The sequence below is a fragment of the Mustela nigripes genome, chromosome 1 (genome assembly GCF_022355385.1).
Source record: "Mustela nigripes isolate SB6536 chromosome 1, MUSNIG.SB6536, whole genome shotgun sequence".
Lineage (NCBI taxonomy): Eukaryota > Metazoa > Chordata > Mammalia > Carnivora > Mustelidae > Mustela > Mustela nigripes.
In genome coordinates, this window is record NC_081557.1 from 3,946,818 (window position 1) to 3,965,650 (window position 18,833).

Sequence of the window (18,833 nt, forward strand, 5' to 3'; positions counted from 1 at the left end):
GGCGGCCTCGCCCCAACCCCGGGCCTCCCTGGCGGGTGCGAGGCCGGATGGCGAGGCTCGCGGCCTCCGCGGTCAAGAGGCCCCGGCGCCATTCACGCGGCGCGCGGCCCCGGGGCCGACAATGGGCGCATTGTGGAGCGGCCGGGCCGGGAGGCCGCGCGCGCCCCCCTCTCCGCGGGCGCCCCGCTCGCCAGCGCTGACGTCACCCCCGGCGGCTCCGGCGGCAGCTGCGGGGCGAGGCCGGCCACCTTCTCCGGCGCTTTCAGCCGCCCACGCCCGCGCTTCCGGCGCGCACACAATCGGGCCCTTTCTCTGCCCAATTAGCTATCGCTCGGCGGCGGCGGCGGGGCAGGGCTGGGGCGGGCGGGAAGGAGGGGGCGCGCGGGGACCGGGAGGGCAGCGGCGGGCGGGATCGGAGCCTGGGGTGGGGGGAGGGGCGCGCGCCCAGCAGCGCCCGACCCCGCGGGGTCCCCTCTCGCCCTCGCGGTGACCCTCGGCTTCCCGGCGGGGCCCACCCCAGCCTCGCTGGTGACTGACGCGGCCTCTCCGGGCGCAGACCCCTCCCGGGAAAGCGGGGCAGATGGCCCCGGTCTGATCCGAAGGGCCCGGCGTGCGGATCCAGGGAGCGGCGTGGGCCAGGAGCGCGGGGTCGTTGACTGTCCCCACTGCGGCCAGAGAGGATGTCCTCAGAAATGTCCCCACACCGTTTCTGAAATGACAGCATCCGCCCGCCCTTGTGGGTCTGCCACACACGCACCCGTGCACACAGACACACATGCACGCTCGAACACAGATGTGCATCCCCGCGCACACCTGCGCGGCCTCTGCACACACCCCCCCCACCCCCCACTGCTGGCCTTTCCCGAACACGCTTTCCTAGGAGAAGAGACAGTTGGGTCGCCTCCTCCAGCTCCAACGCTATGGCCTCATAACACAAAGGGGCCCCCATTGGGGCTCACAGGGCCGGGCAGAGAGGATCCAAGTGTCTGAAAGCCCCGCGCTGGGGATCCCAGCCGGTCCTCACCTGGGAAATGGTCCAGCCACAGGTACAGCAACAGAAGAAGGTTCAGAGGCCTCCAGGAGTGCCGGCCACCCGGAGCCAGTTCCTGAATTTCTTCTTTACCTACAAAATGAGAATATGCTCCTGTCAGCCTTTCCAGAAGGTTCTATTTAAGGACTAAATGCAAAGGCTTTGACAAGGAACACAACCTAAGATGCGCAGAGGGCTACAGTGGAAGCATTCGCTTGTGGTTTTCATGATGATGATCCCAGGAACGTGTGCCGGGCGCTCACCCTGGGCCAGACCTACCACGAGTCCCCCTGGCATTCCTCCATCAACGCTCACTCCTACAAGCTCAGATACCACCCGACTGAAAGTGCACCAGGCCCGTCTTTGCTCTCTGGGTGGCAGATGTCTTTTTCTGTCTCCGTCCGCGGAGGTAGCCACCAGCCGGTGGGTCTCGCCTGGTGACCCAGCGCATTTGCTGTCCATGACTCTTTCGGGTGACCTTAAGCTCTGGGCTTGTACACCTTGTGCGGAGGTTTGAAGATCACATCACACTCACGTGAGAACTCAGTGGGAGCACAATGGGGAAGCAGTAATCACACAGAGCATTCCTGAAGATGTGACTGCTTGATGAGGGCTTCCAGAGTGTTCCAGATGATTCCTCTGGGGTGTGCGGGAGGCGCCTTCCCGGACCCACCCATCTACATCTGGAGCAAGGTCCCAGGGGAAAGCAGCCATGAAGTCAGGCTGGCTCCCGAGCGGGCACTTTGCTTACCTGAGTGGTCAGCCTCCCCGGGTCGGAAACCTGGGCCAGCTGGAGGGGCGAGCCCGCGCCAGAGAGCCCCATCCTCTGCCTCCCGCTGCGCAGCTCCCAACCCAGCCAATGGGGACAAGGTGGCCTTGGGTAAAGCTCCCTGTTTGCCAAGCACACCATGGGACACGAAAAGTCAACAGCGCCCTCATCACATGGCGTCCATGTGCCCAGACTCCTTGAGATCACAGCAGCCCCGGCCCCAGAGTCAGCAAGACCAAGGTCAGCACGCCCTTCAGGAGAGGAAGTGAGTGTCCCCATCCCCTAGACAATGTCATGGCTGTGTCCAGTGCTGACTTCTCCTGAGAAGGGTCTGCCTAATGGGCAGGTGCAGCAGACCTTAGACCTTAGCAAGGTGGCCATCACCCCCAAGGAGAAAATAACCCTGGGACCCTTTACCCATCTCTGTGCCCCCGACCCCTGGCTTCAACGTCCTTTTGCTCCAAACACAATTCTCCTCCGGGGTACGTGCTTGGCTGTGGGGGCCACCCAGCACCGAGACCCAGAACAAACACCCAAGGGGTTTCATGCCCAGGACCGACGGGCTGGGCTTGGCGGGGGGCGGGGTGAACGTCCAGCTCCCCCGCAGGTCAGGGCAAACTCAAAGGCCAAAAGTAGGCCCCACAATTCCACTCCAGATCACCGTGAACCTGGGACTGTGGCCAAAGTCACACCTTTTCCCAGCTTCTCCCCTTCCTTCTGCCCTCCTCCCCCTCCCCCCAGAACTCGTGTTTCTTCCTGCGCACCACCTCTTAAAGCACCTGGCCCGAATGCAACCTGTGACAAAGATAATGACTGTCCCCATCAAAGGGAGTCAGAGTTTTCCACGATATACAGAGCTGAGCAGGGGAGGCTCTAGCCGGGAGCCCTAAAGACAGATTGAGGACCCAGGATAAGTCAGAGCAAAGAGCCAAGGGGTCTTCCTACACCCAGATGGCCTACTGTTGAAAAAACATCAGGCAGATCCTCCCGCATTGTTCCCTAAGAGGATGCCAGGTGAGCCCTTTCTAAGGTGAAGTCCGAGGAGGGCGGCTAGGGAGGGAGGCACAGCCCGCCACCCACCCTGGACCAGCTGTCGCTGCGGGTGGCGACATCAGAACCAGCCCCGAGAGCCCCATCGGAGCTGCTGGCTCTCCTGGGGGTGCTCTGCAGTGATCTGGCCCTTAGCTTCTTCCTCTGCCAAAGGGGGCAATCTCCCTTCCCCCTGTCCGCAAGCCGGGCAGGAGCGTACTTTGCAGGACTTTGTGCTCAAAGGCCACAAGGAGCCGGTGGACTTCAGTGAGGGACTCCGGGGCAGGAGTTGGCGAGGGAAGCTGGGTCCTCTCACCCAGGACCCTATCCCCCTGGTTTGGGTTGGTTGGCTGCTTTCGGTGTCCGCTTCCATCATGGCCCTGGACATCTCTGCGGTCTTCGATGTGAGTCTGGCATGTGAGCTCTCACCAGATCCCCAGAGTCTTTGCACCGTCCCGGACACCTAGAAGGTGCTCGGTGGGAAGGTGCGTGCATCGGGGCCAAGAGCCCCAAGTAAAGGAAGCGCGCGTTTCCATGAGACCGAATTCTGCCCACATTATAAAACCACCAGCCACAACCGTGCTAGAGTGAGGCTTACTGAAAATCATCATTATTTTTTCTTTTTCAATAAGCAGACATGCTCGCGATTACAAAAAAATAAACAAGCAAACATTACAGAAATATGTGAGCTAAGAGAGAATGAAGGTCAAGACAGGCACACGTTGCTGGAGAAACAAGGAGCAGTGTAGACGGGGCTTAGCACCCTTGGAAGGTTTGTGTCTGAATTACTTCTTTCCCTGATAATATTGCAGCTCAAAGCACAGCCTGTGTGCGTGCAGGGGGGCGGGGAGGGGGGCACTGAAGTCCACAGAACGTGCATTTCAAACTGGGTTTCCACTAAAACGCTCCCGACGCACAGATGGGCGAAAATTAATTTTCTTTCTTCCTGCCCCACAAAAGCAGATTAAAATCCCCAACAGTGGGACAAGTGGGGGAAAGTGGAGAGCTTCCTCCCCGAGGGAGACCCCTGCACGGGCCGGCTTCTCCCCCAGCCAGCTGACGCATTCCGCTGCGAGCAGAAAGCCGGACCCAGGAGAATGCACTTGAGAAAAATTACACCGCGGCCCTTGCAACAGTTGAAAGCTGGTATGTAACTTTGCTCGAGGTGATCAAACAGCTAGTGAAGGACGCTGTCAGGAACAGAATGAAATTCCAAATAAATTAGCCGTGTCCGAGGAGCCAATACAACACCGGATTAAGGCGCACAAAGAAAACACAATTTATTCAGCCCTACCTTGTCAGAATTCTTAATAACCTCACTCCCTCGTTCTCACCTCGGGCTGAGCCCCCCGGACAGAAAGGGACAAAGCGAACCCCACTCGGGATGTGGGGCCGCACGTCGGTGCGTGCACGGTGGGGGCCCGCGGTGGAGCTGGGTGTGGCGTGTTCGTGGAACTGTGCTCCCGTGCACGTGGCGTGCACGACCAGACGCGTCGTGCAGAGGAGGGGGAGCTGTCGCCGGGCCGGGAGCGGCTCGCTCCCGTCTGAATGAGGGTTCATACATGAGCATACGGGACGGGGGGGCCGGAGGGAGGAATATTAACCATTTCTGCTTAACCCTTCGGGGTGTGGGAGGGAGAGGTGTCCCGCCAGCCTCTCCGGAGATGGCTTGTTGGGGGGGGGGGCGTCTCTATTCTGACATTGTTTCATGATTTAAGGCAAGAGAGATAACCACAGCCCCGTGCAAAGACTCACTGTCCTCCGATACGATTCATTAATACCTTCAACGGTGCTAAAAACAATACCGGGTTTTTTTGGGTTTTTTGTGGGTTTTTTTGTTTTTTTTTTTTTTTTTATCAATGAACCCAGACAGCTTTCACACGCGGACTAAAGCTCTTTGAAAGAGTTAACGGGCAGAAGTTCCCCGGCTTGGGAGGAGGCATCTTTGAAGGCTCTGTGGGGATGTATCTGCTTTGCCTAAAGACCTCAGAGAGCCGGGGCCCTTTCTTCTTCACAAGGAGGGGGGATGTTGAGGGAGGGGGTTGCTTTGCAGCACAGAGGACTTTGCAAAAGATAAAACCGGCAGGAATTTGGAGGGGAGCTGGGAGGAAGTGATCCTCCGTTAGTCTGAGCCGGCATGTCAAGATGCTTGAGAAATACACAAAATAAAGATTTTTCCCAGAAATGGGAGATTTAAAAAAAAAAAAAAAGGAGATGACCTAATGGTATCACTTTTTTTTTTTTTTTTCGCAGATGAAAGAAATGTAGTGAGCAGGGGGCTGGGGGAGATCTCAGCTGTTTCCCCGCAGTGACTGGGCCTCGATTCCGATTCTCTTAATAATGTCCGAATTAAAAAGGGAAGGCGGCGGGGATGTGGGAGACGCTGGCGAGACCCTTGGAACAGGCCGGAGAGTGACCGCCGTGAGGACACAGTGGGCCCTCAACGCTGGGCTGAGCCGGAAGACGGGGTCCCATCCCCACTAAAATGTGTGTCGCGCAAGAGGGGCCTGCCCGTCAGAAACGCCACGCTCTCACGGCCACCCCAAGGGGCTTGCGTGCGCACGCCTCCTGGAGTCCCCGTTGTCACCAGCGGGTGATGGCATCCGGTGACCCGCGCGGGATAGTGCAGGCGAGCCGGGGCCTGCCCGCAGGCTAGGCTCGCTCGGGGAGAAGGCTCTGCACCTGTCCGCTAGCACAGGCCCTGCTGTGTGTGGGTCTGTCCCAGGACGGCAGGACTCACGGCCGCCATAGCCCAGAGGAGAGGACGGAAGAGCGGAAGAGACCGCGGCCTTCTCCAGAGCTGAGAAAAGACACAGATGCACAGATCCAGACACCCCAGAGAGTCCCACGTCAGCCGAGTGAATTAAAACATACCTGGAGGGGCGCCTGGAGGGCTCAGTGGGTTAAGCCTCTGCCTTTAGCTTGGGTCGTGATCCCGGGGTCCTGGGATCAAGCCCCGCTTCAGGCTCCCTGCTCCGCTGGAGGCCAGTGTGCTTCTCCCTCTCCCTCTGCTGCCGCTCACTACATGGCTCTCTCTCTGTTTCTGTCCAATAAGTGAATAAAATCTTCAAAAACAATTTAAAAATACCTGGATTTCACTTTAATCAGGCACGTCTAGGTGACAGATGCAGAGGCCCCTGCCTTGAAAGAAGGTTGGATAAGTTACAGTCGCCTCGAAGGGCCCCACGGACGGGCCCCGGGGCCGGTGACGAGCAGCAGGAGTCCATCCTCATCACCACAGTGACCGGAGGCCGTTTGCTGGGGTGTCCCCTATGCCGCAGAAAGCAAAAAAAAAAAAATAAAACAACAGGTGCTGGGGTTGTCATGTGATGAAAACACGGAGATGGGACGGATGTGGGCGGTTCCGGCCATGAGCGTGGCCCGTGGTTGCAAGAGGCCGCGTCAGCGGAGGAGAGTCACTCGGAGGCAGCGGGAGAGGCAAGGCAGCGCCGACGTCCAGGGGACGGTGGGACCCTCCGCGCGCGTCTCAACGGCAGCGGGGAGGCAGAACCCAGCGCCTTCGCGTGGCGCAGGGGCTGGAATAAAACAGCCCCTAAAACTATGTCCGCCCACAAATGGGGCAGTAAGGACACGCGCTAGGGGGTGGTATCCAGCTCTGCGCACGTGTGTGTGGATACAGGGAACACGTGTCTTTAACTTTACAAGGAGAATGCTGCTTTCTTCTCCAGGCCGAGTGACAGCTCGGACAGCGACACGCGGGACCTCTTTCCTCCCCATCCTCGGCAACGCTGCCTTCTGCTGTTTGCCAAGCTGGCGGAGAGAAAGTGTCCTGTAGTTTTGTCCTTGGTCTCCGTGTTGGCTTTCCTCTCCTAGGAGGTTAGAGTTGAGTCTCGGACCAGTGGGCCGTTTCCGATGATTTTTAAGTATTGTTCACTGAATTAAGCATGCATCTTATTTCCCGTGCTCTGGGCCTCGCTGACCTTGGAGGGACGGCCCCTACCGGGGGTCAGCCCATTCCTAGAGACGGCAAACGGCTCGCCCGGGAGCGTGCGTCCCAAAGACAAACCAGCCTTGCAGAGCCTAAACCCCAACCGCCTCCTTTATCGGGGCTCCCCCACTCTGAGCTCCGGTCCCCTGTCCTCATCACCCCAGGGCAGGTGCCACACCACCGGGGACAGCCTCAGTGCCCCTGGAGCTGAAATTACTCAAATTTTGCCGATCCTCAACCCACGGAAACCACAGGGACGATCCTTGCCCACGTGTTCCCCGCCGCCGGACTGCCTTTCCCCCCTGACCAGCCCTGGTGCTTCCCTGAAGGTTCCCCCACCAGGAGCCATGCCCACCGCTGCTCACACATTATTGGCCAAAGCGAGTCATGTATTTGTGGTTAACACAAGCGCCATGGCATGGTCCCTCCCACGGGTGGGTTGTACATGGAAGCAACTTGAGCGGAGAGAACTGAACAAGACATAAGCTGCCGTGTTGTCTAGCCCACATGGCTGGAACCTGAGGGTGGCCTCCAGGAGCCAAGAGCACGAGTGAACTTGGAAGTGGAGTCCTCCTCCAGAGCCTCCCCATAAGACCTTAACCCTAGACTCTTGCAAGATCCTGAGCAGAGAGCTGTCAGGCCACCTGGACCTCTGCCCTATGAACTGTGAGCTAATCGACGGACGCCCCTTTAAGCCTCATGTTATCGGGGACTGGCTATGCAGCATAGGGGACAGATACAGATCTTGGTGGAGACGTGCTGTCCTACTGTGTGCCTTATTTAGACCCCAAAATACTGGGTGGAGAAATTGATGAGCCCCACAGATCCCCTACCTCACGCCTCACACGAAAATCAGCTCCAGGTGATTGAACAAGTCCACGCGGAAGACGAAACCATACAAATTTCAGAGGACAGTGTCGACGGACATTGACGGAGCCTAGAGCAGGTCCGTCTCAACAGGACGCAGACGTACAAGCCATAGAAGAGAAGACGGATCCGTTTACTTTTAGACAAGCCAAAATTAAGATGTTTGCCGCTAATAGACTGCCAGTGAAGACAATCCCCCAAAATTACATTTCGGGCCAAAGAGAATAACCGAGGAAGGAAAATGCAAGAAAAACCGTGAGCAAAGGGCGTGGGGGCACCTGGGTCTGTATGAGCCGCACTGACCACGCCAAACACGAAAAATCAGGCCTAAGTTGGGGAGCTTAACATTAGAAATAAAAGTGTGTGACACAACTGAGTATCAGTCAGAGGACGGGGAACACATTCGAAACCCCCCATCTTTGCAAGGATAAAATACGGACTAACGTAGGGGTGTCACGAATGACGCCCCGTCGAAGTCTCGAGGGTCACCACTAAAAGAGCAGAGATCGAGTATCTAAGGTCCAAAGGAGCAGAGGAAGAGGGGGTCAAATGAGAAGAAAAATAAACAGTCTGAGAGAAGCTACGGAAAGAGAAAACACAGGCCACGGGCAAGCCCTAAGTAAAGGGCAGAGAGAAAGCCCGCTGCCCCTTGATCACGCCTAATGGAAATCAGTGGCCGTTCTGAACTCGACCTTGAGAAAGGACACTGTGCGGACCCTGACACAGCTCTCACGGGCTGTCTCCTCCGCCTCGACCTCCAGGTTTGGGCTTTAATTCTGCCTTCTGAGAGAGCCCCCCCGCCGACCTCCCTATCCGGGGAGGGTCTTCGAGCTCCCCTTCTCCTTCCAGGCGGAGAGACCGTCCCTCGTTGTTCACGGATGCCGTATTTGCCACCTCACCTGCTCGCTAACACCTCTACCTCCAGAATCAATACGTGCAGCCCCATTGCGATCCCTTGCGGATGTCGAGGCCCAAAGCATTTGAGGCGCACGTTCCCAGCCAAGGTCAGACAAAGCAGCTCTTTGTAGAGGGGCTTGTGTTTATTCCTGGGGGGCAGGCAGGGCTATTTAACACACGGTAGCACAGAGAAGGGAACCGGAGCCCACCAAGAGGTTTCCAAACTCTTTCGCTGGTTTCCGCTCTGCCAACTTGCCCAAAGACGGCTGCAATGTTGCCTTAAGTTTTCTCCTAAATCGATCTTCACAAATGCCCATTTTGCCCCCACATGACCTTGACAGAGCCTGACCCAGCTCCCCCGTTCCTCCAGCACCGCTGACCTGTGGGCGCTGTGTCTGCTGAGCTGCGTCAGGGGCCTCGGAGGAAGCGCCTTCCTCACCTTCCAGCCCGTGGGCTTAGACACCCGCTAATCACAGTCCCCGGTGCAGGCCACACCCCCCCAGACCTCGAGGGCCAGTCCTGCCATCACGTGCCGATCCCTCTCCCAGAATGCACGCGGGACGGTGGGGTCATGCCGCGGGAAGGCTGCAGGTATGCACAAGACCCTTGCTTAGAGGAGAGTCGCCCTGATTGTTGGGGACTCTGGCCGTCGCTGGTGAGCGCGCCTGCCAGGAAGACTTCTGCTTCCCCCTCCCTGGCCCTCCCCGCCGGAGCCCCCACCTCCTCTCCGCCATTTCTCATCCAGGTAATCTGAGGTCACACATAGGCCCGCTAAGCCTGGATCATGTGTGCAATGTTTCCGGGGAACCGGCCCGCCGACATGGGGCTCTGTGGCCGCCGGTGTGGGACAATGGAGGCACGGCGGCCAAGCCACGTTACATAAAGCCCAAACGAGGGTTGCCCCTCCATCAGGCACAATGGAAAGTCTATGAGGCCCAGGGTGCTTCCGGCTCCTAAAATCTCTGGGGTTTTTTTATTCTGAGCTTTGTTTCAGCAGCAGGAGGACAGCAGAGGAAGCAGGGGATTAAGATAACCCTTGGAGGGCACCCCGTGAGATTTCCTGCTGAGTAAGTGGAGTCTGGGGTCGGACATGGCTTCTCCTGGACGCGCATTTGCCCCAAAACTCCCAAAGCCCCCCATCCCCCTGGGTGCTGGGGCTGTGGGAATCTGGGCACTGCTGCACCCCCAGAGGCAGCAGGAAGAGGAGGCATCGGCTGCAGGGGGAGAGGGTAGGGTCGAGCAGCGGGCCCCAGTTCCCGGTCACCTCTTGGAAGGAAGCGTGGGATGGAGACCTCCTAAGACGTGGACCCGCAGGCCACAGTGGAGGCCACAGGAGGTGGCGGGACGGTGGGCGCTCCACACTGAACCACTGACTTGTCAGCTGGGCCCCGACCCCCATCCTCTGATAGGCCTGGCGAGGGACACCACGGTGCAGAGCCACACACGGCACAGAGTGACCCACACCGCTTCTGTACACCCGGTTCTTCTACCTTGCACCCCACCCTTTTGCTGAGGGGGAACTGAGACACCCCCCAAAACCCCACAGCATCCAGTGGTGCCACTAGGGGACCACAGGTGTGTGGGGCACTCTGTCCCACAGGGTCAAGTCCAAGCCTCTGCCTGGCCGTGGAGGTCCCCCCACCACCCGCCACTCTCTGCCTCATCCCTTGCATGCCACGTGGTCCCTCCCACAAACCAGGCTGCTCTCCCTCCTCCCCGGACACACCGCCCTCGCGCACAGTGCCCCGACCCGGATGCCTCTCCTGCTTGCCGTTACCCTTTCCCAAGATGCGCCCCCCACAATCCTCACCTCCTGTGTAAACGCCCTGGGCAGACCCTCCCACTCCAAAGAGGACTGACGAGGTCGGGGTGGGGGGACCCCCACAGGGTTGCAGAAATGCTGCAGGGCGGTTTCTGAGCTGCGTGCGTCCTCGGGGGCCACTCACCGTGGGGAGGCGGCCGCCGTGCAGCCCCGCGGAGTGGCCGGTGTGGCGGGGACCCGAGGCCTCCAGCCACCGCCAACACCAGCTCTCCAAGCCTGAGCGGAGGAGCAGCCCTGGTCTCCCGCAGACGCCGGCCTTGAGTGGGCCGGAACCACCCAGCTAAGCCCCTCCGAAGGCCTGATCCGTGAGTCTGAGAGAGAAGTGCTCATTGCTGCTCTCAGCCCTTCATTCTTAGGGAAATTTGCCCTGCGGGGAGAGATGACTGACCTCTTCTCCCGGGTTCCTGAGCCCGTCCTTCTGTGGGGGTCAGGGTCAAGCTCACCTCCTTCCAATTCCTGAGGAGCCTGTCCTGGTGCCCTGGGTACAGATCTTACCCTCCCCTGGGCCCGATCGGTAAACCTCGGACCAGTCACCAGTCTCCCTAGGGCCCTGAGATCCCCCCTCTAGAAACTGGGGGTGATCTTGCCCATCCAGGGACGTTTGGGGACGCCTGAACACATTCTTGGTGGTCACGTGGAGCCGGGGGCTGGTAACGGACATCCGGCGGGTAGAGGCCATGGGGCGCTGCACAGCAGCCTACACACAGGACATACCCCCCCCCAGAACGCTGGTAGTGCCACAGCGCAGGAGCCTCGGTGTGGAGAGTTGGGTGCGGCTGTCCGCAGAGAGGCTCCCGCGCGGAGCCTGGCATGTGGACAGCCTGCGACAAGGGCGGGCCCCCCTCGCTTCTCCTGTCCGGGCCTCCTGTGCCTCCCAGAGCTCCCAAGCCCTCTAGGCCCACAGCAGCTGGCCCCGCTGGTGCAACACAGCCTCCTGCCTATCCCCCAGGTGCCAGGGAAGGGACACATCACCGCTGGACCCGAAGCCAGGTCACAGAGCAGGACTAAGCCAGACCGAGCCTCTCCTTACCTGTCTGCCGGCCCGGAGTTCAGAGGGAAACCAGTAGGAGTCTGGCCTCCGCTCTGCCCCAGTCACCCTAGCTCTGCTGGCCTCCCCGGCAGATGAGCACCGTCTTCCCCCAGGAGCTGGGTGACCCCAAGCCAGGGTCCTCCCTCTGCACGTCCCAGTTTCCCACCAGCACATCTCTGGCTCGGACACCCACCGGCCCCTGAAAGTGTCCAGGCTGGAGAGGGAAGCAGCAGGGCTGCGGGTGAAGAATGTTCCAGCTCAAACCCAGAAGCTCCAACTCGGGGACTCGCTGTGATCCTAACACCGGAAACCGAAACAGGGTGATAAACGTGCTTTTTCTGTGAGGAGTTCGCCTCTAAGCTTCAGACGGCAGCAGGACGCCTGCCACGGACCTGAGGCCAAGAGGCTACTCTGTCCGAGCCCCTGCCTCCCTGCCCCAGTCCCCGGGATGAGAGTCCACAATTGGGCCAGCTCCTGCTGGAGGCCTCTCATCTCCACCAAGAACCTGCAATGGACAGACTGCGGGGCCACAGCAGGCCCTGTACTGGGGTAGCCATGTCTTCACTGGCAACAAAATCCACTCAAGGACAGACAGCATTGGTGGGGACCCCAAGACAGCCAGCCCCGGCTCATCCTGGGCCCCAGTGGGATAATTTTACCCACAACATGGTGTGGGTCACACTGACCTGGGTTTTTGCGAGCAGCACGTTCCCAAGACCCCAGGCCCTGCCCCAACAGCCTGTCTTCATCTCCCCTCGAGATCCTGACTCCAGAACCTGGGTAACGCAACAACCACGTCATTCAATTCTCAAATGGCCCTGGACACTCGGCCTTGACCCTGATTATCATGGTCCCTTGGGTGTTGTTATAATTGGTGATATCCACTAGATGGATGGCTCCAAGTTCATTCATTCACACTATGAGCATTTATTGAGTGCCTACTGTGTACAAACACTGATCACAGGGATGCTATGATTCCCAAATCCATCGGGGGCCTGACAAGTCTACCCACCACCCTGAGGGGCATTGTGGAGAGATGATGCCATGTTTAGAGGCTCATTCTCACATGCAGCTGACCCTTTGCAAAAGTCCCTGGGGGCGTACGACCATGCTTCTCGGGAAAAGACACCAAACGAGAGAAATCCTTGCCCTTACGCTCCAGAGGAGACAACCTCCTCACTCAGAAATAACCACGTGCTGTGCCAGCCATCCCTAGGTACCTCATTCCCAGGTCCCTGCATGGTGCAGCTCAGCCCACTTGGAGAGCGCCGGCCTGCGAAAGCAAACATGGCGTCAAGGGAAATCGTGAAGTCCTAGTTCGGTTCTCAACTCTGCCACTCCTGAGTCTTAGACAAGTAACTTAACCCTCTAAAGCTCAGTTTCCCCACCTGAGAAATGGAACCAGTAACCTACTGGGACTGATGGAGTTGGTAGAGTATGACTAAAATGTTTGCACTGGGCCAAAGTGGCTCAGCTCACAGCACCGATGGGCAAAGTGCCCCAGGCTGAATGAAGGAGGGAGGAGGGAGACGGGGCCACCGAGCAGGGGCTACCCCCAGCAGAAAAGGAAGGCAGAGTTGCCTCTTCCAGCAGCAGACAGGACCCTATTCATAAAATGAGCAAACAAGCCAGAGACAGGGAGAAATATTTGCAAAATACACATCAGATCAATGCCTTATGTCCAAAATATGCAAAGAGCTCTTGAGACTCAATAATAAGACAAACAACCCAGTATTTTAAGTGAGCAAAACTTGCACAGACATGTCACATCAGAACAAACTGGGTGTCAAATAAGCAAGTGAAACAACGTTCCTCATTGTTAGATGAAATGCGATACTTACGAAGATGGCTAAAAGTTTAAGCTGCCAACACCAAGTGCTGACAAAACGCGGAGCGACTGGAACGCTCAGACGCAGCTGGTGGGAATGCGAAACGGGGCAGCCGTGCTGGGAGAGAGTCTGGCAGTTTCCTATAAAGCTACAGATCCACTTCACGTAAATCCAGCAAGCCCACCCTCAGGCATGCACGCATGAGAAGGGAAAACACATCCATGCAAAGGCCTGGAGCGAGATGTTTGTGCAAGCTGATTTATCGACATTAACCACAACCAGAAACAACTCAAACGTTCATTACCTGGCAGGTGGAAAAGAAAATTCCTGACAACTCAGCGTGCGGGCAACATTCGGGAATGCTCAGCAGTAAAAAGGACCAACCAGACACCCTCAGACCAGGGCCAAGCGACAGGAACCCGACACCGAAGGTGATGTACCGCATGGCCCCGCTTGCTCACCATTTTGGAAAAGGGAAAATCGTTGGCACAGAAAGCGGGTCTGTGCTTTCCAGACCTGCGGAAAGTGGGGAGAGTCACTGCCTGCACCTTTGGGGGCGATGGTGCTGCTCTGTCCCCTGACAGCTGTGTACCTTTATCAAAAGGCATCCAACCATCAAAAGGGTGGCTTTTCCCATATGCTAAGCATAGCTTGATAACCTCCCCTCAAAATTCGTCATCTTCATCAACAAAAGTGATAGAGTCGCAGTAAGATGACCATGTCCTACACAGCAGGCACACACCGAATGACGGATGTGCCGTGTCCCCAGTGGTCACCTATACAACGTGTCCTGTGTTCTCTCCATTTTGTACAAAAGCAAACTGAGGCCTGGAGAAGTAACCCCAGCTGCCATCACCAGCAAAGATGAGCCTGACTCCAGCATCCACACCCCAAACCCCCGAGGCTGTCCTGCAGGCGCCCCAGGAACCTCCAAGCCAGCTGCTGCCTTCACCCACTTCCTACAGGGAGGGACAAGGCCTCAGGGGAACTGACCACCCAAGCTCACAAGGAGAGAAACAGAATCGGGAGGGAGCAAGGTCTCAGTGGTCAAGAAACACTCATCCCTCTGGGGGCAGCATCAGGGGCACTGAGCCGGGCTCTGCCCTCAGGAAGCTCACCACTCCCTCTGGCCCAAGGTCACGTCCTAGACCGGGGCATGTGGCGGCCCAGACACGCTCCCACCGTTCTTCCTGCCAGCTGCCCCCTGGGGCCCAGGGAGCTGGAGACCAGCAGAGAGAGGAGGGAGCTCTGGCCATGTCTCAGGCCTGTCTGGGGAGGAACCCTGGCCCCAGAGAGAGGGCGGAGGGGAGAGCGGTGTCGTGCGTCCAGGCTGGAGAATCTGTCCACCCTGCGTCCCGTGGAGGTCCGCAAGAAGGGGCAAGAGTCCCGAGGAGCCGTTCTGAAGCCAGGAGGCCCTGTGCGTGCCCAGCTCAGGGTTCTAAGCTCTGGGAACTGCGTGTGTAGAATGCCCCACCTAGAGGCAGGAATGACACGGAGTCCCTGTGGCTCCGGCCAGCCTTGCCACTTTCCCAGAAGGGCCCGTGCCAGGGGGACAGGACCTGCTGTTCCCTGACTCCCAGAATGGCGTCCTGCACGTTCGTCCCGGCTGTGCTGCCTGCAGACCAGTCTGCCTCGGCTTCCTCCTCCGCACGGTGAGAACTGAAATCCTGTCCACATCCCGGTCTCCCCAGACGGCTTCCCAGCGATGACAGACATGCAGGACAGTGACGGAGGCCTGCCCCGCCCCCACTGCCACGCACCCCTGCGCCCAGAGCCCACCGCCTGGTAGGGCAGCCAGGCCAAGATGCCACCATAGCCCAGCCCAGAATTCCTCTGGGCCCCCACGGACGGCTGGGGCGGCACTTTGCCCCCACACGAGGTCTGGCCTAGACACGGGGCCACCCCGGAGGGAAGGGGCGCCTGGGTGGGAGAGGCCGGGGCGGGGGGGACAGCCTCCAGGGCCTCCGTGGAGGGCCAGCACGGTACTGAGCTGACCGTGAGGAGGAAAGCCTGCAGGGACAGGGACCCCACGCGGGGCAGAAGGCAGGCGGGCGTCCATCCAGAACTGCGCCCATGGAAGGAAGCCGCTCTTTGCCAACCCCGATGGAAAACCCCGCCAGGCGACAACGTCCTTACGCACATGCCGGCCTCCCGCGCCGCACCCGCAGACCTGGAGCAGCAAACCCAGGGTGACCCGTCGGGTGGTAGGCGCCGCGCAGGACCCTCGCCGTCCCTGAGCTCGGAAGCCGCGCGACCCACAAGGACAGCACCACGCCCTCTACAGCGGGCAGCTCCCAGACAGGGACGCTGAGGCTCAGGAGTCCATGTCCCCTCTCAAGGTCACACAGGAGGGCCTGGCAGAGTTGGAACTGGAACTCCAGATTCCTGCTCCAGAGCTCCGTCTCCCCTGCCAACCTCAACCCCACTCAGATATCGGGGTCCCCTCGCTCAGGAAGCCTCCCACGGGGCCCCGCACGGCCCCCAGACCAGGAGCTGAATTCCTGGAAGTGGGGCAAGTCTTATCGCCTTGAATTAAGACCGTCATGGGCCTTTGGTACCTTTGCTTCCAAGGGTTCCTTCTTCCATAAAATACTACTGCTAATAATAATAATAATTTATATTTACAACTGCACTGCAATGAAAACAGATTAACATTATATATTGCTTTACTTCCTGGGGCTGTCGTAACAACTTAACACAGAGCAGAATTCTCTCCCGGTTCTGGAGACCAGAAGTCTGCAGTCAAGATGTGGGAAGGGTCACACTCTCTCCGGACGCTCTGGGGGGACAGGGGGACCCTTTCTGCTCTTCCAACTTCTGGGGCTCCCGACACCCCCTGGGCTGAAGCTGCTCCCCTCAACCCGGCCTCTGTGGTCATGCGGCCCCTTGACCTTGTCTTTGCATGGCCCGGCACTGGTTCAGGGCCCACCCTAGTTCACTGTGACCTCATCTTAACCAGTTACCTCTGCAAACGGCCCTATTTCCAAATAACATCACTTCTGACGTTCCCAGCGGACGTGAATTTTAGGGGGACACGACTCAACCCAGTACATATATGAAAACATCTCCTTCAACCTGAAAGTTCATTTTTTTTAAAATTCTGACTTTTAAAGAAATTACAGTGTTTCCCTCCGCAGCTGGAAAGGGGTCCGGCGCAGCCCGCGCTCCCCGCCCTCCTCTCCCTCCTCCCGAGCCTGGGTGGGTAGCATTCCCTGCCGTCATCTGCTCCGTCCGAGGGCACCTTCCCACTGGCCACGCTGCCGAAACAGCCGCACGCGGGCCGCCACCGCCTGGCTCCAGGCTCCCGGTACGAATGCTTAGGTTGGATTTTCTGGACACCGCTTTGATTTTTCAAATAGCAATCCAGTTACCAAGCACATTGGCACCTGGGCCCGGTTCCACCACGACTTGGCAGGACCCGCGGGAGCTGCTGGCAGTGATGGATGCGGGGGCCCCCGTCACCCCCCCGCCCGCCCCGACCGCCCGGCCACCCGCGCCAGCCCAGTGACCGCGCGCGCGGCCAGCCCCCGGCAGCTGCGAGGCCTGAGTGCCAAGACGCAGCGCGGGCTTCTCCCAGCGTCAGGATCCGGCTGGGCAGGCTGCCTGGCCTGGCCTCCGGGAGCCGTGTGCTGGGCCTCTCCTCCCGCAGGGGCCTCTCCTCCCGCATGTCCCCCAATCCCACACTCCCTCGGCCCCATCACCAAAATAAAATCACTTAGAAAAGAAGACGCAAGAATGGACGCAGAGCCCCAGAGCTGGGAGGAATTCAGCCTTCAGAGGGTCCAGCCCACTCAGGGAACCGTTAGGGAAACCGAGGCCAGAGCCAGGAGGCCGCAGAGCCAGGACTGGAACCGGGATCTGGGCTGTCGGAACAGACAAGTACTCAGTGGTCGTCAGGAGGGCGGGAGCCCACCTAGCTGGGGTCAAAGCCCACCTCGGCCGGCTGCAAACTCTGCAGCTCTGGGCAGCTCCGGGCCTGGTTTTTCCCATGCACAAAATGGGGTTCACGCAGCAGCGGCTTCCCAGGACATCATCAGGAGGACGGGCTACAGTCTGTGTGTGGGGAGAAGCAAGCCCCCGTGACAGGCCAGGGTCGCCCACGCGTGGGATGCACAACCCCAGAATGTAGAGGTCCCGAGGAAGGTCAGCCAGACCCCCGTAGCAGGAAAAAGAAAAGGCAGCGCCAGGCAGCTCCACCTGGGGAGACCACCATCTGCACCGTTCATGCACCAAGCCACTATTAAGTGCCATCTGTATGTAAACCACTGTCAGGGACATGTCTGGCCCTGACTTGTAAACACTGATGCTCATACAAGATAGAGACTAAATGGGACAGACGCCATCACAATCCAGCCGTGGGGAAGGGCCCCCACAAGCCTGGAGACCCCCATCTTATCACCCGTCCAATGTCTCCAAAACCCCATCCTCCAACAGGCGAGTGTCTCAGGTGAGCCCGGGCCCACCCGAGCCAGAGGGAAGGGGACTGGACAGGGAAGAGGAGGAGGAGGACCCAGAAGCTTCCAGAACAGCGCCGTCCGACACGGCAGCCCCTGGCCACGCGCGGCTGTGGAACACATGGTCTGTGGCGGGTCAGACCCCGAAAATGTGTTTTTTTCAATATATTTCATTTGGACTAATTTAAATTGAAAAACCGAGGCAACATAAAGAGGCTTTCTGTTTAACGTAACTTCATGGCCGTGGCGGGACGTGGGACATCTAGGGTCTGATCTGAGATGTGCTTGTCAGTATAAAAATAATACCTCGGATTTCGGAGAATTAAGTCCATGCAAAGGAATGTAAAATATCTTGTTAATAATTTAGATCTGATTACAATGCTGAAATAATAGTTTGGACAGCTCGTGTGATATAAAAATGTGATTAAAATCCATTTTACCTCTTTCTTTTTACTTTTCAGATGTGGCTACGAAAAATAATGTATATCCCCCTCGAGTTCATATTGTATTTCCAGGACCTCCAATCCAACAGGCTTTGCATAAAAAGGCCGGGAGCTGAGGGTCCCGGCTCCAGCCACTCAGCCACCTTCTGCCCTGGCATTCAGGCCACCGTCTGTACCATCTCTGTTCCCCTAACCCACAGCACATCCCAACCCAGGACAGTCTCCTCGGGCCACTCTCCACAGAGCACGGGAGCCCAGCAGTGGGACAAAGGGGCCCCTGGAGTCCTTTGGGATGGGGAGAAAGCGACAGGAAGTGTGGGTGACTGTGAGCTGACCCGGGAAGTAGCGGGGGGGGGGGGGGGGGCAAGTGTCTCCAGAGGGAGCCGGAGCTCGACGCTTCCGCAGGAAAGACGGGAGAGACGGCAGGAGAATGACCGAGGACCCCACATGTCCGCCCTCACTCAGCAAGGATTCTGGAACGCCTGACAAGCACCAGGCTCTGCCCTCGCGTCCCCAACGCCACCAAGCTGGCTTCCAGCAGAGGTCACAGGTGCCAACCAACCTCAGGGCGTAGTTGGAATGCTTGTAGAATCTGGGGTCCTGATCCCCAGGTTCAAATCCCCACCGAGGCCCAACCTTGACTTTGGGCTGGAGTGGGGTGCAGAAGATTCGCATAGGGAGTGACCTCGAAGATTACGGGGACTCTGAGTGTGA

General features: G+C 58.5%; 1 protein-coding gene across 1 annotated transcript; it reads right to left on the reverse strand.

Moving 5' to 3' along the window:
- Positions 1 to 386: 386 nt before the first annotated feature.
- LOC132017444 (uncharacterized) lies at positions 387 to 15,835 on the reverse strand. Its single transcript, XM_059399235.1, has 3 exons — positions 14,782 to 15,835; positions 1,025 to 1,123; positions 387 to 709 (listed from the first exon to the last, which is right to left on the reverse strand). The coding sequence occupies exons 1-3, from the start codon at positions 15,362 to 15,364 to the stop codon at positions 687 to 689; spliced, it is 705 nt and encodes a 234-aa protein (XP_059255218.1). The 5' UTR covers positions 15,365 to 15,835; the 3' UTR covers positions 387 to 686.
- Between the last annotated feature and the right edge of the window lie 2,998 nt (positions 15,836 to 18,833).

Excerpts from the sequence above, each read along its gene's own strand:
- LOC132017444 (XM_059399235.1), bottom strand. The coding sequence starts at position 15,364 with ATGTGCGTAAGGACGTTGTCGCCTGGCGGGGTTTTCCATCGGGGTTGG. Across the intron at positions 1,124-14,781 it reads TGGGAGTCAGGGAACAGCAG|GTAAAGAAGAAATTCAGGAA; the intron begins GTCCTGTCCCCC and ends CTCATTTTGTAG. Across the intron at positions 710-1,024 it reads GTGGCTGGACCATTTCCCAG|AAACGGTGTGGGGACATTTC; the intron begins GTGAGGACCGGC and ends CTGTCATTTCAG.